Source organism: Chlorocebus sabaeus, chromosome 4 (genome assembly GCF_047675955.1).
Source record: "Chlorocebus sabaeus isolate Y175 chromosome 4, mChlSab1.0.hap1, whole genome shotgun sequence".
NCBI lineage: Eukaryota > Metazoa > Chordata > Mammalia > Primates > Cercopithecidae > Chlorocebus > Chlorocebus sabaeus.
The window spans coordinates 77,821,590-77,836,976 of record NC_132907.1 but is presented as its reverse complement, the minus strand read 5'-3'; the positions used below and the strand labels follow the sequence as shown (position 1 = coordinate 77,836,976).

At 41.2% G+C, this 15,387-nt stretch overlaps 1 protein-coding gene across 1 annotated transcript; it reads right to left on the bottom strand.

Annotated features, from left to right (window-relative positions):
• Nucleotides 1–776: 776 nt before the first annotated feature.
• ZNF622 (zinc finger protein 622) lies at nucleotides 777–15,331 on the bottom strand. Its single transcript, XM_007961251.3, has 6 exons — nucleotides 14,572–15,331; nucleotides 12,399–12,659; nucleotides 12,029–12,191; nucleotides 7,412–7,524; nucleotides 2,272–2,415; nucleotides 777–1,042 (listed from the first exon to the last, which is right to left on the bottom strand). Exons 1-6 carry the CDS (start codon nucleotides 15,194–15,196, stop codon nucleotides 915–917), a joined length of 1,434 nt encoding a protein of 477 aa, XP_007959442.3. The 5' UTR covers nucleotides 15,197–15,331; the 3' UTR covers nucleotides 777–914.
• Nucleotides 15,332–15,387: the final 56 nt, after the last annotated feature.

Here is a 15,387-nt window from a genome sequence, read left to right as displayed (position 1 = left end):
AGTGTGGCGTGTTTGCTCTGTAAAAGAGAACTTTAAACACTAACTCTGTGCCAGGGACTCAATGACTGTCTGGTCCTTTAGCAGATTTCTTTAACCCCAACAACCTGTGAGATAATAAAACCTCCATTTTACAGATTTAAAAAGCCGAGTCACTTTTCCAAGGTCACAAAGATAACTCAAATGGATTTGAACTTCATGTTTAGCTTCGTTTTTAATACATTAGTGCCTTCCTCTAAGCCACCTAACCTGAGAATTTCTCCCGAGATTTGACCCTGAGGTAGCCTTTCTAAAATACCTGATCATTTTACCTTTACTTTCGTCCTAGAGTAACTGCACCACTGGAAATGGCATCAGAGTACACAGCAGTCACTCTGTGCATTCACATTTAGAAACAGAAAACCTTTACGGCAAGCTATGGATATGCTTTTTAACTTAGCCTGGATTTAATGCAAGTGCCCAGAGATATTCACTACCTCCTGTGCCACGATACACTCCATAAGCGACATTCAACTTTGCCCCTATATAAGCCTTCAAGCCCCCTTACATAGGTCCCAGTGCCATGATATAGTGAGTTACTTAGAAAGTTAAACTAAGTTTGGGGCACACAAGTCATTCCTGATTCCTCACATTACTCTAACAACCATAAATCATTTAAAGCTGAGGCGATGAAGCAACTGTCAGGCAGCAGTGCAAGTCCCAGGGTCCAGTAGACACAGGACTTACCTTGTGAAAACATAACCTTTCAATACTATTCAAAAATGACATCTGAAAACTCATATGATTCTAACTTTTATTATTAGGTCAGAACCAATGAAGTAGCAGCAAAAGGGTCTCTCCTATGATCTGGCTTTCACTGGTCCTCAGGGCAAGGAGGAAACTTGGGCAGGAGATGATGACTCAATCCCAGCAGACTCTCAGAACCTCACTTGGACCCGAAAGTGCATCTGCTTGGTGGCATTGTTCTTCATTCCTGTCTTCAGCATCCATTTTGATTTCATCCTTTGGACATACTGCATGTCTCGCTCTCGCATAAGAGCCGCTCCTATGATTGGAAAGAGGTTAAGAAATTAGGCGAGGGTCTGTTATTTGTGATCAGAGAAAATCCAACCTTGGCAGAGAATTCAAAATGTTAGTTTGGGGTAACTGGGTTCTTGTATTTAAAACAGAGTTGCTAACTTGGAGTCTCTAAGCCATGGGCCTCAAGGGTCTCTGTGGACCCCAGAATTGCATACCAGAACTTTTGTATATATACATTTCCCTGGGATTAGCATCTTTAGTTTTCATCATCTGGAAGAGTCTGTAAGCCCAAAAGATGAAGCCCCATTAATCAGAGAGGCAGAAGCTATAAATCAAGTAAGACAATACTTCCTGGTAAGAGTAAGATGAAGTCAAGTCTCTGCCAGATTCAAGCGGCCACACAGCTCACAAGTAGCCACAGTGAAGGAAACCACATATAAACACAGTGGCATTTCAAATGGATTTTAGTTGCCTAGAGCTTCCCAGGCCATCAGAAAGCAGCCCTCCTCTTATCTTCTCCACAGTCCTCTAGTTGGATAGATGCTTTCCCTGAAGATCTAAGGATATAACCAGCTTCATCCAGCAGACACATCAGAATAGATGTAAAGAGTATCATATTGATGAGGTTTCAAAGCTCAACAATTGCAGTGGCATGCTTTACTCTTTTAACTTTTGCTAAATTTTCTATGGGAAAATTACAAAAAGGGGGACTGACAGCTAACCTTGACTATGGGCATGCACTATATCACACATGCACGACATTCAACCCACTCAACTCTAAGAGGCAGGTCTTATTACTATCATCTCTGTTTTATAAATGAGGAAACAGAAGCTTATATTAATTAAACTACTCATGCTTATCATATAAGAACCTCTAAGTACATCACGTAAGTCACGTTTGACTCCACAGCTCAAGCTATTAACCACTAGGATACTGTCTGATTCTTCTACGTAACCTCCAGGATAATTTCAATCTTTGGTGATTACTAAATAATTCTTTTTGTAACTATTATCTTCTGAAAAAGTTAATGGTATATAAAATTGCTGTGCCAGGAATACGAAATTTCTAAGTCAAAGCACTTTGGGCTTATTGCCTTTAACATATCAAGTGGTAATGGAAGTCCCTGGAACCAAGAGGTTAAGTTTCCCCCAGAGAGGATCCACAAAGACAACATAAATGGGAACAACTTTCCCCAGACCCCTTCTAGACATACAAGTTCTTAGACTGGTCTGTAGTTGTAAAGATCAATGTACCTGTGCTGCCAGTCCATCCCAGGGCTCTGTACTGCTGAAGTACTCGGCCCACGGCCTTCCGATTTTTGGCAACTGCCACAGCTCTCGACAAGCCAAATCGCTGTTTGTAGTATCTCATCAAGGAGCGATGACCCACTCTGGCACCTGTTTTTCCAAAGAGCAATACTGAAATACTGAGTTGGATAGTTTTTTCAAGGCAGAGCTATAAAGCAAGGGCTTTCCAAATCAGATCTTTTAGTATATCCAGATGGAAAATCGATGTACCAGAAGAAACAGTTGTTCTACCTACTAAAGAAAGATGAAGCAGCATGTAAAATAAAAATGAAAAAGTGAAAGAAAGAAAGCATGCAAGAAAAAGAAAACCAAACAATAGATTTTTTAAAAAGAGAATGGCAAGTCACCGTTAAGTGAAAAACTTAGCATTGTGTACTTACTTGCATACAATCCCCAAAAATACACATAGAAACCCCTACTAATACAGATAATAGGGCCCTAGGAGATAAGAGATTTTTAGCATTTTATATATATAAATAAATAAAAATTATACATATATATGGGAAGAAGATTAAGCACAGAGAGCAGTTCTGATGTTTGGGTCTACAAGCCACAGTCAGGATCTAAAATAGAAATCAATCCACCTTTCCTTTGCTTAAATTCTCTATTGCAGTGATTCTCCAATGGGGATTTTACCCAGCAAGGGACATTTGGCACTGATTAAAGAAATTTTTGGTTGTTACAGCTAGAGGTTACTACTGGCACCTAGAGGGTAGAGGCCAGAGATGCTATTAAACATCTTTAAATGCACAGGACAGCCCCCATAACAAAAAATTATCTAGTCCAAAATGTCAATCGTGCCAAGGCTGAGTAACCCTGACCTATTGCTTCCTAAATGATGGAAATCACCTGGTCAATTTGAATTTTAAAAGATGATTAAGCTGAATGCTGTCTATAGCTTTTGCTTATTTAGTAGGATCTGGTAAAACTATGTGAGTCAATCATGCTTTCAGAAATGAATTTCTAAATTTAATTTTTAAAGTATGCTCATGTCATTACAACATATGATTGTATATCTCATTATCTCATAGGCCCACTAACTTGTAACAGAGTGAGAAAAAAGAAAACAGACTCTGCGTATTTCAAATAAAAAAACTATGGGACAAAGGTATTGGCCACCAGTTGGAAATTCTGTAGCTGGAATAATAAAAACCTGAGGTAAGTAAAGGTATCTACGGGAAGAACAATTCAAGGTTCCTATTTAAGGGTGAGGCACATCTGATATATTAATCTAGGGAGTGGCAAACTACAGCCAGAGAACCCAATCTTGCCAATCCCCCGTTTTAGTTTGTTTGACTGCCACACAGCCATGCTCAACTGTGTAGGTATCATCTCTTGCTGCTTTGGTGCTTGCTACAACAGCAGAGGTGGGAAGCTGCTGCAGAGACAGAATGGCACATAAAGCCTTAACGATCACCTCTGGCCCTTTTTAGGGAAAATGTCCCAACCCCTGTGTCATAAGTTCAGGGGAGATGACCTGAAGGGGGCTGGGTTTAGAGATGACTAATTCCAGGCTCCCTTATAGCAGTGCCTCTCCAAAGGTGGTCCCTAGGCCAGTGTCATCAGCATTACCTAAAAGCTTACTAAATACACGCTATTCTTTCACAAGAATATTAATTAGGACAAAAGCAATCAAATATCTTCCCAGACAGACATAACCATGCAGATATTTAACAACAGCATATACATAAGGCATGATAAAAGCCATTTCCACTGAAAATGAATAAAGGATATTTGGCTAGGTAGAACCCTGTGTACAGTTTCCAGGAAAGGTTTATATTTACTTATGTAAAGCCACTGCTTTCAGAATCTTTTGTGTAAAACGAACATGAACCAGATACTATAAATGTTGTGGAAGTCTGTATTTGCTTTTAGGATCCAGACTTTTAATTTGCATAAGAAAATTATTTTGGTTGTTTTAAGTCCCTATACCTGCCAAAACAACTGGAAAATAATTTGTTTGCTACACAGATATGCAAAAGTAGTTACTTTCAGTTGCTTGTTTTGTTATCATACTCAAGAGATGACAAAAAGAACCTTTTGATTCAAAGATATGGTCTTTGGATACCAGTGTGGATAAAAACATTTTCCCTGAACCTGAATGTTTTGACAGTGTAACAGTTAACAAAGCTCTTAAACCACAAGAAATCAGTGAGATGTAGTTGACAGATAAAACCACAAGCTTAAATGGAGGGTCTACAGGAAATTCCAGCATTGTTTGCTTTGATGTTCTATTTATAATGTTAGGTCTGGACACTCCAGGTTTGCAAGGTGATAATGTTGGTTATTAATACATAAGAATTCAATATATTTATATTCTTAAGCAACATGTGGAAACACATCCTACAGAAGGTTGGCCTTTTAAAGCGTCCTTGAAATGGCTTCATCACTCAATGCCAAGGTTTCCAACAGTTGGTAAGAAGGAACTGAAAACAGCATTCAGAGCTACCCCTGCCCTATGCCAATGACAGTAACCACGTGATATTAGCACCAAGTATGATGAGCTAAGGACAGCTACACTTGAAGGCCCTCATCAAGGAAAAATATTTTCCAGAACACAGTGTGACTGCCCAATAAATAAGGGATTGGTTATGTCTAAGTCATGGTGAAGCACGCAACCTGTCCATCTAGCTTTTGACACAGCAGTAACCACTTACGGACTGTCCACTCCTTTTTTTCTTTTTTTGTTTTTTGGAGACAGGGTATTGTTCTGTCACCCAAGCTGGAGTGCAGTAGCATGATCATGACTCACTCTTGACTCAGCCTTGACTCTTGACTTCCTGGGCTCAAGTGATCCTCCTGCCTTAGCTGAGACTATAGGCACACACCATCACACCAGGCTAATGTTCACTCCTTCTTAACAAACAGCCTTACAATTTCTGCCATCCAATTGAATGGGCCTTTCATACCAACTTACTCCATAAGAGCTGAAGAGCAACGAAGGAAACCCAAAAAAAACCTTCAAGACCACAATCTTCAAAATAAATGCTCACAGTGCCCTCTAGTGGCTACTTTTTGTCATTGGCTTTGAGATAGCCTACTTGATTTTATTGAAGTCCAATCTGAGCAACTAGATTTAGTGTCCCAGCAGCAGGGGAGAGACTCTTGTTACCCAGTAAATGGACAGGAGATGAGTTCAGGAAGCCTTCCCAGACGGTTGAATCTAAATAAGTTGAATCTTACAAGAAAAGTAGGAATAACAGAGGTTCCACACATGCAAATGCCCAGAGGAAGAAAACTCTATGTGGGTAGATAGAGGAATAGCACTACACACCTGAGGGACCAGTAGAGAGAAACTCAAAGTTACCCTAAAGGCAATGGCTCCCAGGGGAGGAACTACAGAGGGTAAAGAAAATCTACTGGTGTTTTAGAAAGAATGTTTTGGTGGTCATGTGGAAACCAGATAAGAGATGACCAGACAGGAGGAATGGTGACACAGACAAATGAATACAAAAAAATACTGAAAAGACATTTAGGAGCTACTAAGCCATCTGGATATGGGAGAGGAAGACCTCTCCAATATCTTTCTAAGGCTAGCCAAAGCCAAAAATGGGCTTGACTTTGGCAGTCAAAATGAGTATCTTTTTAGATATCTTAAAAAACTCAATCACCCAGGACAAAGCTGAGGATTCTTTATTTTTTATTAGTTTCAAAAATTTAAAGTCTAGATGAAAACTTCTCTGAAACATCCAGATTTCTTAAACAGATATGCTCATGTTATGCTAAGTTTTGTAATATGTTGTGCTAAAGTAGATGCTAAATGAAGCAAACACTACGGTGATCCTACTACATGGTAGACACTGCTGTACTAGGATTGTCTTATTCAATTTATTTAAGGTCTATGGTTATCTGATTCTACCGTTTAAGAAGCAGAAGCTAAGGAGACAACAAGGTAAACATATAGTTCCGGAAAATAAGTTATTAAACATATTTCTGATGTTCTATATGGGTACTATCACCATAGAAAGACTAGAAAAGGTTCTCTGGGATTTACGTTTTACCATTGTGTATTAGATAGGCCATGATAATATATTGCATTATAACCCTCTTATCACTGTAGAAAGAACTGTCGTCAAAATAGGTTCTGCCTGACCTTTCCTCCTACTGCCACACTCTAAAGCTGCTCTTGGCCTTACAAGGTTATCATTCTGAGCTAAAGATAGCCATCTGTACCTAAGCAGTGACATTCTGTGTGGAAAGGCGTAAGACAAGGCTGCTTCATTGCAGACCTCTCCACCAGCAGGGTATGTTGTTCCTGCCTGCACCATTACTGCAAATCTCCCGAAGTAGTATACGGATATTGGAAAAAGGCTTTACTGATTAGGTGTGTGATCCTGGTAAGTTACTCAGCCTCTCTAAGCTTCATATGCAAAATGAAGATGCTGGAATCTAACTCAACGTTGGCCTATAAAGACAAATACATCTGCTTGAATGTGCTAACTGCTCAGTAAATACCAGATATTAAGATCTTATTATCATCTCTACCTTTCCATCCCCTTTCATTTCTCAAACATGTCTTCTGTAGCTTCTCCTATTCTTATCAGTTAATCACGATTCTTTCCTCCTGTACAATAAACAACCATGTATGCTTCTCACATTCATGGTTATTCTTCATCTTTTCACACCTCATGGTGGATAAATTTCCACCATGAGTCAGATACACCCACACCAAACTACCATTTGGAAGTCTGTGCAACAAAAGGAAATAGGAATCAGTTCAAAGAATAACAGTAAGGTTACAATTAACAAGAGAAACCTAGACAGGACCAAAAAAAATAGATAAAGACAGAATAGGAAAAGTCTACATCTAAAAAAAAAAAAAAAAGAAAAGAAAAGAAAAGAAATGCCTAATGAAACATTCTGAGTCATAACCCAGAAATGAACAAAAACGCTGATCAAATTTAAACAAAACAGCCAACTTAGAGCTGAGCAGCAACCTTCAGGGTTTACACTGTACGTGAGAACCCAAACATATACCTTAAGCTTTATGGTCTATTTCCCTCAGTATGGAAGGTAATTGATGGAGATATGCTTCTCCCTCAGTCCCACTGGCATTAAGCTGTTTATTTTTGACAAATGCACTTACCAGAAGGCAGAATCAATTCCATGGTTTCATCATCATATTCCAAGTTCTTTTCTGAGGGCAACTCCTCAGCCTCACTGGGGTCCTCCCCTTCCTTGTGATCTGGGTAGCTACTCCTGTAACAAAGAAGTTGCACCAATAAATAGACTGATACCTCAAATGGAACTAAAAGACATAAACTTTATTTGCAAATGTGGCAAACTTCCTAAGCTACCTAAAAGGGAGAGGGGAGGAAGCAGCTGTAGGAACTACCAGCTAAAAGGTTTTGGGAGAAAACAACTCATTAGCATTTTGTCTGTAGTAGAAGTGAGCAAATGACCTATAACAGAATTCTATTTGTTTTTCCCTAGAAAGGCTGCCTAACAGAGAAGAAAAGAAGGAGAATGTACAGCTGGACATGCAGCTATACTCAATTTAACCATTATAAAAACAAGTTATAGCACAGTACTGTCCAACAGAACTCTGTGATGACAGAAAATGTTCTATCAATATGTCTTTGTGTCTGATACAGTAACTGCAGTCACGTGAGCTTTTCAGCACTGAACTTTGAAATGCAGGTAGTCTGACTGAAGAACTGAATGTTTAAATTTTTAATTAAACTTTCCATTTATTTAAATAGCTATATGAGTATACCTAGTAATTACTATATTGGACAGTGCAGGTCCAGAAGAATCTCCATATTCCTAAAAATGTTGACAAATGCTATTCATAGATACACATGAAAAATAATAGGAAAAGTGTACATTAAATTATTAACAGTAAACCACACAACCTAATAAGAAAATAGATAAATACTTGATCAGATACCTCACAAAAAGATATCCAAATGGCCAATGAATACATAAAAAGGCTCTTGATTGCATTAATCATCATCAGGGAGATGCAAATTAAAGCCACTACACACCCACCAAAGTTGCTAAAATGAAAAACTCTCCCTCACTACAAGTGGAAATATAGAAAACCACTTTGGAAAACAATTTGACAGTATTTTCTAAAATTGAACATATGTATATCCTCTGGCCCAACTCCTACATATACAAACAAAAGATAACCTATAAACATTTGCCAAAGACACACTAGAATGATGTGGCAGCACTGCTTGTAATAGTCCCAAACTAGAAACCACTCAAATGTGTATCAGTCTTAGACTAGATGTTGTGGAGCACTGAACAGAACACTCTGTAACAATAAGAACTCTCTCCAACTATATAAAATAGTATGGATGGGTCTCCCAAACAGAAAGTTGAGCAAAAGAAGTCAGACCCAAGAGTACATGCTTTGTGATTCCATTTACATATAAAGTACAAAAACAGGCAAAACCAATCTATGCAGCTATAAGTCAGAATAGTAGTTACTCCCAGAGAAAGGAGGGGTAGTTTCTGGAAGGACACACAAGGGAAATGTCAGGGGATTATTAACATGCTGTTTCTTGATCTAGGTACTAGTTATATTTAAAATTTCACTAAACTGAATCACGATATCACAAGTACGGTCATCCCTTGGTATCCATGGGGGATTGGTTCCAGGACCTCCCTAGGATACTAAAATTTGCAGATGTTCGAGTCCCTGATATAAAATGGTATAACATTTGCATATAACTTAAATCACTGCATGCTTTAAATCATCTCTATATTAGTTATAATACATAAAACATTGTAAATGCTATGTAAATAGTTGTTACACAGTACTGTTTAGGGAATAATAACAAGAAAAATAAGTCTGTGGATGTTAGTATGGACAAAATTTTTTTCGAACACTATAGTTTGGATGCACAGATGGAGAACCTATGACTACAGAGGGCCAGTTGTATACACATATGTACTTTTCTGTAAGTTTATTCTTCAATAAAAAGTTTCAGGTCCAAAATAAGTAAACAAGTTACCTTGTGAAGGGGAGTGAAATTATAGGTAATTTGTCATTTTTTAGCTGAGTGAATCCACATAAAATGCTTATTAGAACAGTGTCTGGCAGGTAAGCACTCCATAAACACCAGCTTTGTATGTAAAAGCTTTCTCTTTTCCAAGTTTTCTTTACTAAGCATTATCACCTTCCCCCCCCGCCCAAGAGACAGGGTCTCACCATGTCACCGAGGCTGGCCTGAAACTCCTGGCTTCTGGTGATCCTCTTACCTCAGCCTCCTGAGCAGCTGGGACTACAGGCTCATGCCACCACACTTGGCTAACTTTTATTTTTTTAAGGAAAACAAATCATTTAATATTCATTTTTAGGAAGAAAGGCCCACATAATTTCTCATTTCTAGGCACCAGCAGAATAAAACTCATGTAAATGGAATGAAAAATACATCATTTGGACTAAGGGAGAACCAGTTCCATCAGTTACATATTTTAATTCAAACTAATGGTTTAAGCAACACCCAGTAAAGAACAACAGTAACAACAACAAAAGGCTAGGGTTTGAAGCTTAGAGTCTAGAAGGAGGAGACAATAAACAAATAATATACAATACACACAACGGCAGTAGGGGATATAAGGAAAAATAAAACAGGATCAAAAGGATTGGGTAAGTGTTATTTTACGGAAGGTGGTCAAAAAAGGCCACACTGAGAAGGTGAAATTTATGTCAATGCCTGCAAGAAGTGAGGGACAAGTCAAGTGAATATCTGAGCGAATACTATAAACAAATACAGCAGCAAACGCAAAGGTCCTGAGAAACACACTTGGTGCATTAGAGACAGAGTTAGGAATCCTGAGAGCGACGAACACAACACAACAGAACCACACTGAGAAACACACTTGGTGCATTAGAGACAGAGTTAGGAATCCAGAGAGCGACGAACACAACACGACAGAACCACAGAGGCTCCAGGTCATGTGCAGGGCCTTGCAGGACATTATACTTTGGCTTTTACTTTGAGTAAGATAGGTCGTCTTTGAAAGAATCTGAGCAGTTTGACCTCACTTAGTGTTTTAAAAGGATCCCCCTAGTTACAGTTTCGAGAATAGAACATGGCGGGTAGTAAGAATGTAAGCAGGAGGCTACTATAGGAAGTCAGGCAAAAGATGATGGTGCCCTGGACCTGGGTAGTAGCAGTAGAAGTAGTGAGAAGCAGTCAGCCTCTGAAGATAGATAGTGCAAAAGTAGTTAAAGCAGGATTTGGTGATAGATTCTAAAGTAAACATGAAAGAAAACAGAAGAATAAAGGAAGACTACATGGCATTTGGCTTAAGTAACTAGAAGGACAGAGATGCCATTTACTTACAGGGAGCAGATTAGGATGCATAGCAGGAGTTGATTTTGGACAGGTTAACGATCCCTTTTAGACACAAGTAGAAATATCAAGGAGGTAGCTGGATATCTTCAGTCTATAGCTAAGGGGAAGGCTAGACTAGAGATATAAATGTGGGGGTCACGGGCCTGCAGAAGATACTGAAATCTGTGAGACTGGGTAGTAATAACCACAGGATGACAGACCGAGTGCTGGGCATTCCAAGCCTACTGCTGATGGCAGCTGCTTGACTCTATCCATGGTATTTGCTTTGACCACTCTGATGACAACATCAGTCAAAAGGTTGTAAACATTGGTGTCTAAAAGGAAACTTGAGAGGGATAAATACTGAAAGAGGATGCTTCCCACCACCAGCAGAATTCATTGTCTTCTCTACTGCCACAGCCTCTAATCCTCCCCTCTACCTCCTCCCAGTCATGTCCACCAACTGCAAGTCTCCAGTTGCAAAATGGGAAATCAGGAAGAAAATGCAAAAGCAAGACTTAAAAGACGGAGACTTTTCTGAACATTGTATCACTTGGACTATGCATGCCTGGCATGGTAATTATACACATCTGCTTATCTCCTGGCTAGCTCACAGGAATTTTGACAACTAGTTGTTCACAAGTACTTAACATACATTTGCTAAATGACATACAAATTATTCAAGATTCTAGTTATGGCCAGGCATGGTATCTCACACGTGTAATCCCAGGCTAAGGCGGGTAGATCACTTGGGCCCAGGAGTTCAAGACCAGCCTGGGTAACACGACAAAACCCCATCTCTACAAAAAAATACAAAAATTAGCAGGGCATAGTGGTGCACACTAGCTGCTCGGGAGGCTGTGGTGGGAGGATCACCCGAGCCCAGGGCGGCTGAGGCTGCAGTAGACCGTGATCGTGCCACTGTCCTGCAGCCTGGGTGACAGCAAAAATCTTTCTCAGGAAAAAAAAAAAAAAATTCTAGTTAGGGGTGAACCACCAATGGGATAATCTCACCATCAGATGCCTGGTTTGGGCCTGGTTTAGCAACTGTCTCAACTCCTTCAGGAGACAGCTGGTGATCAAGGACTCTCCAGGAACCCAATATGTGAAACCTGATTTCTGTACTTCTGTTCAAGGTGCAAAACTGAACTCTTGATGATTTAACCAGAACAAAAACAAAAACAAGTCAAACTTCAGTTTGGGTTTAAGGTCTTCTCTTTACTAGATGTGTTAAACTCTGTGAAACTGAGTTTCTCAACTAAAAGAAAGAACTACCTAATACAGAGGTGTTATAAGTGTTATTAAGGATACATTGTACAGTGCCAAACACATATCCAGCACTGGCACACATAATATCAATGCAAAGCAAATATGACTTCACTTCACTTCATATTACAAATTATGCTTACCTAAAATCATAGAAGTCTGCAAATTCCAAAGCAGCATCGCCATCTGTGAAGAGCTTACAGTGGCTTTTGTCATTCATATGCGCCTGTACAGCTTCTGTGGAGTAGAAGGACTTCCCTTTCTCATTGCACCACAAGCAAATCTTTCCAACACCAACTTTCTCTCCTAGAAAAATAATTTAAGGAAAAAATACGAAAAAAGTTTTTTGCAACCAATTAAATCTCACTATTTGTCACAACTCAAAAATCATTCACAAAATAAGCAAGCAATTACATCAAAGATTGATGAAAAATGCAAAACTAATGTTCCCTTGAGATCAGTCCCCCAATAATGTGATTATTTCCTCATTAAAAGAAAAACTATTGTACTTACCCAAGTATTTAATCAGTCCCTTAATATCTGAAAGATATTCTATATCAGGAATAAAGAAACTGTGGACTTTGGTCATATGAGCCACATTCTTCATGAGTGAGCTGGAATGATGGGAACAAAATAAGCAGTCCCTAATAGGGATGGCACCAAGGGGTGGGCCTTCCTCAGCCTCTTCCTCCTCTGCATCCTGCTCCACAGCATCATCCATTGCTTCAGTATCCTCATATTCCATTTCTTCATCAGAATCAATATCTTCCCAATCTGCAAGCCAGAATTTTGAAATACTAAGTTTAAGAAAAGTAATAGCAAGCAAAGATATCACAAAAATTCACATGAGGTGATACAGTCCTATATTTGGAGAAACAGCCGTACCTCCAACTCCCAAGGACAACTCCTCTTTCAAGATCTCAATTTTAGCTATTTGTTTACCAGACTCATCTGAATGGCTGTGAAATTCCTTAGTCTTTCTTTCCCAGGAAATAGAAGTCTTTCGTTTGTTTCTTTCCTATGCCTTACAGCACCTAGCCCAGTGCTGAACATAGAGTTAGGGAGTCTCCTAGCTGGGTGAATATATATATATATATGTGTGTGTCTGTGTGTGTGTGTGTCTGTGTGTGAGACGGAGTCTCGCACTGTCGCCCAGGCTGGAGTGTAGTGGCACGATCTCAGTTCACTGCAAGCTCCGCCTCCCAGGTTCACGCCATTCTCCTGCCTCAGCCTCCCAAGTAGCTGGCACTACAGGCACCCACCACGGCGCCCGGCTAATTTTTTGTATTTTTAGTAGACATGGTGTTTCACCATAGCTTGATCTCCTGACCTCGTGATCTGTCTGCCTTGGCCTCCAAAATGCTGGGATTACAGGCGTGAGCTCTGGCTGCATATTTTTATAAACTGCTAAAACAATGCCTCTATCTACTATTTCACAAAAGTACTGTGGGGTGTGTGTATGTGCTGGTGGGATGCTCTATGAACGGCCATGGTTTGAATGCATGTTTCCCTCCCAAAATTCAAATGTTGAAACTTAATCATCAATGAAATGGCATTAAGAGGTGGGGCCTTTAGGGGGTGATTAAGTTAGGCGAGCACTAATCCTGAATTAATGGATTAGTGCCAGGGAACTAGCCCGTCTTTGCCTTCTGCTTCTTCCACATGATACCATGAGAAAACTTCATCTACGAACAGGCCCTCACCAGACACTGACTCTGCCAGCACCTTGATTTTGGACTTCCCAATTTCCAGAACTATGGGAAAATACATTTATGTTATTCATAAATTACCTAGTCTCTGGTACTTCGTTATAGCAGAGCGAACAGACTAAGACATGAACACCTACACCAGCACTGTTAATAGGATGTGGGATGAGGGAAAGAAGGAATAAATAACTCATAAAGTCAAAGAGGTGAGGCTGCTGGCTGCAGCTCCACATTTCTGGCTGAGTTGATTTTGATCCCCTCATTCTGTTTTACTCAACTAAAGTAAGTGCAAAACCATCATAACTGGAAACCCACTAGAATAGCAAATAACACGGCGGCTGGTATGACGATGTCCTCCTGTGCATATGTTAAAAGTTTCCTCATCCAGGCTGGGCGCGGTGGCTCACGCCTGTAATCCCAGCACTTTGGGAGGCCGAGACGGGAGGATCACGAGGTCAGGAGATCGAGACCATCCTGGCTAACACGGTGAAACCCCGTCTCTACTAAAAAATACAAAAAAAACTAGCCGGGCGAGGTGGCGGGCGCCTGTAGTCCCAGCTACTCGGGAGGCTGAGGCAGGAGAATGGCGTAAACCCGGGAGGCGGAGCTTGCAGTGAGCTGAGATCCGGCCACTGCACTCCAGCCTGGGCGACAGAGCGAGACTGTCTCAAAAAAAAAAAAAAAAAAGTTTCCTCATCCAAAACAGAGAAGGCATCAATTCATTCTCCAAATATGCATTAGGCACTTCTTCTTTTTCCAGACAAGGTTTTAGGCCTTCGAGAATGAACTGAGTGAACTAAACAGCCAAACCTGCTGGCCAGATAAGGCACTTCAGAAAGCATCTAAACCACCTTCCCTCATCATTTTTACTTAAAAGCTCTCAAACACACAAACACACACACCCATCTCGAGTATAAATCTGAAAACTAAAGGGGGGGCCAAGTTCCTCTTTACCCTCCCCGCCCAGACAGGGCCATCACCGTCTCCATGCAGGTCCTCTTCCTCCTCCTCACTGCCCTCCTCCTGCTGCTTTGCCAACTTCTTCGCCTGCTGTTCAAACCACTGGAGCCGGGGTGGTTTCTCGCTCGGGTCTCGGTCGTGGGTCCCACGGCCACCAGTCCCCACGGCTACGGCACTCCTGGCCTCCTCTACAGGCACTGGGGGCGCCTTCTTGGGAGACATGGAAGGCTGGGCCTTGATGGCCTGCTGGATGGCGGCGTTCATGGCATCCTTGTCCACACTGTCCAAGCCCAGTCCTTTCTCCAAGTTCTTTTCATTCATCATCTCCACTTTCCGATTCACGGCCTGCACGGCCTTCTTCTCCAGCTCAACGTGCCGCCGGGACTTGAGGTGGTTCTCGTAGGCGTTGAAAGAGGCAAACTTCTTACTGCAAACAGTACAGTAGGTGGCCGAGCCCTTGCTCTCCTCCTCCGCTACGGCCCGCTGCGCCCGCACTCGCTCCTGGAAGCCCTCGGCGGTCACTGGGGCCATGCTGGCCACCTTACGCCGCAGGTTGTAGCGGTGCCAGTCCGTCTTATAGTGGGCCCGCTGCATGTCCGCGTCGCGGAACGCCACCCGGCAAGTTATGCAGGTGTACGTCGCCATTGCCAGGCGAGAAATAAGAGCTGACCACGCCAAACACCTGGTGACCAGCGCCCTGGCTCCACACGACCCTCAGACCTTAACCCGCCTCAGCGGCCTGGAGGAGCCACTCGACACGCCGACTTCCTGATTGTCACTGAGGAAACTTCCGGCACACGTCGGAAGTTATTCACGACTGGACAGGAAACCCGCCT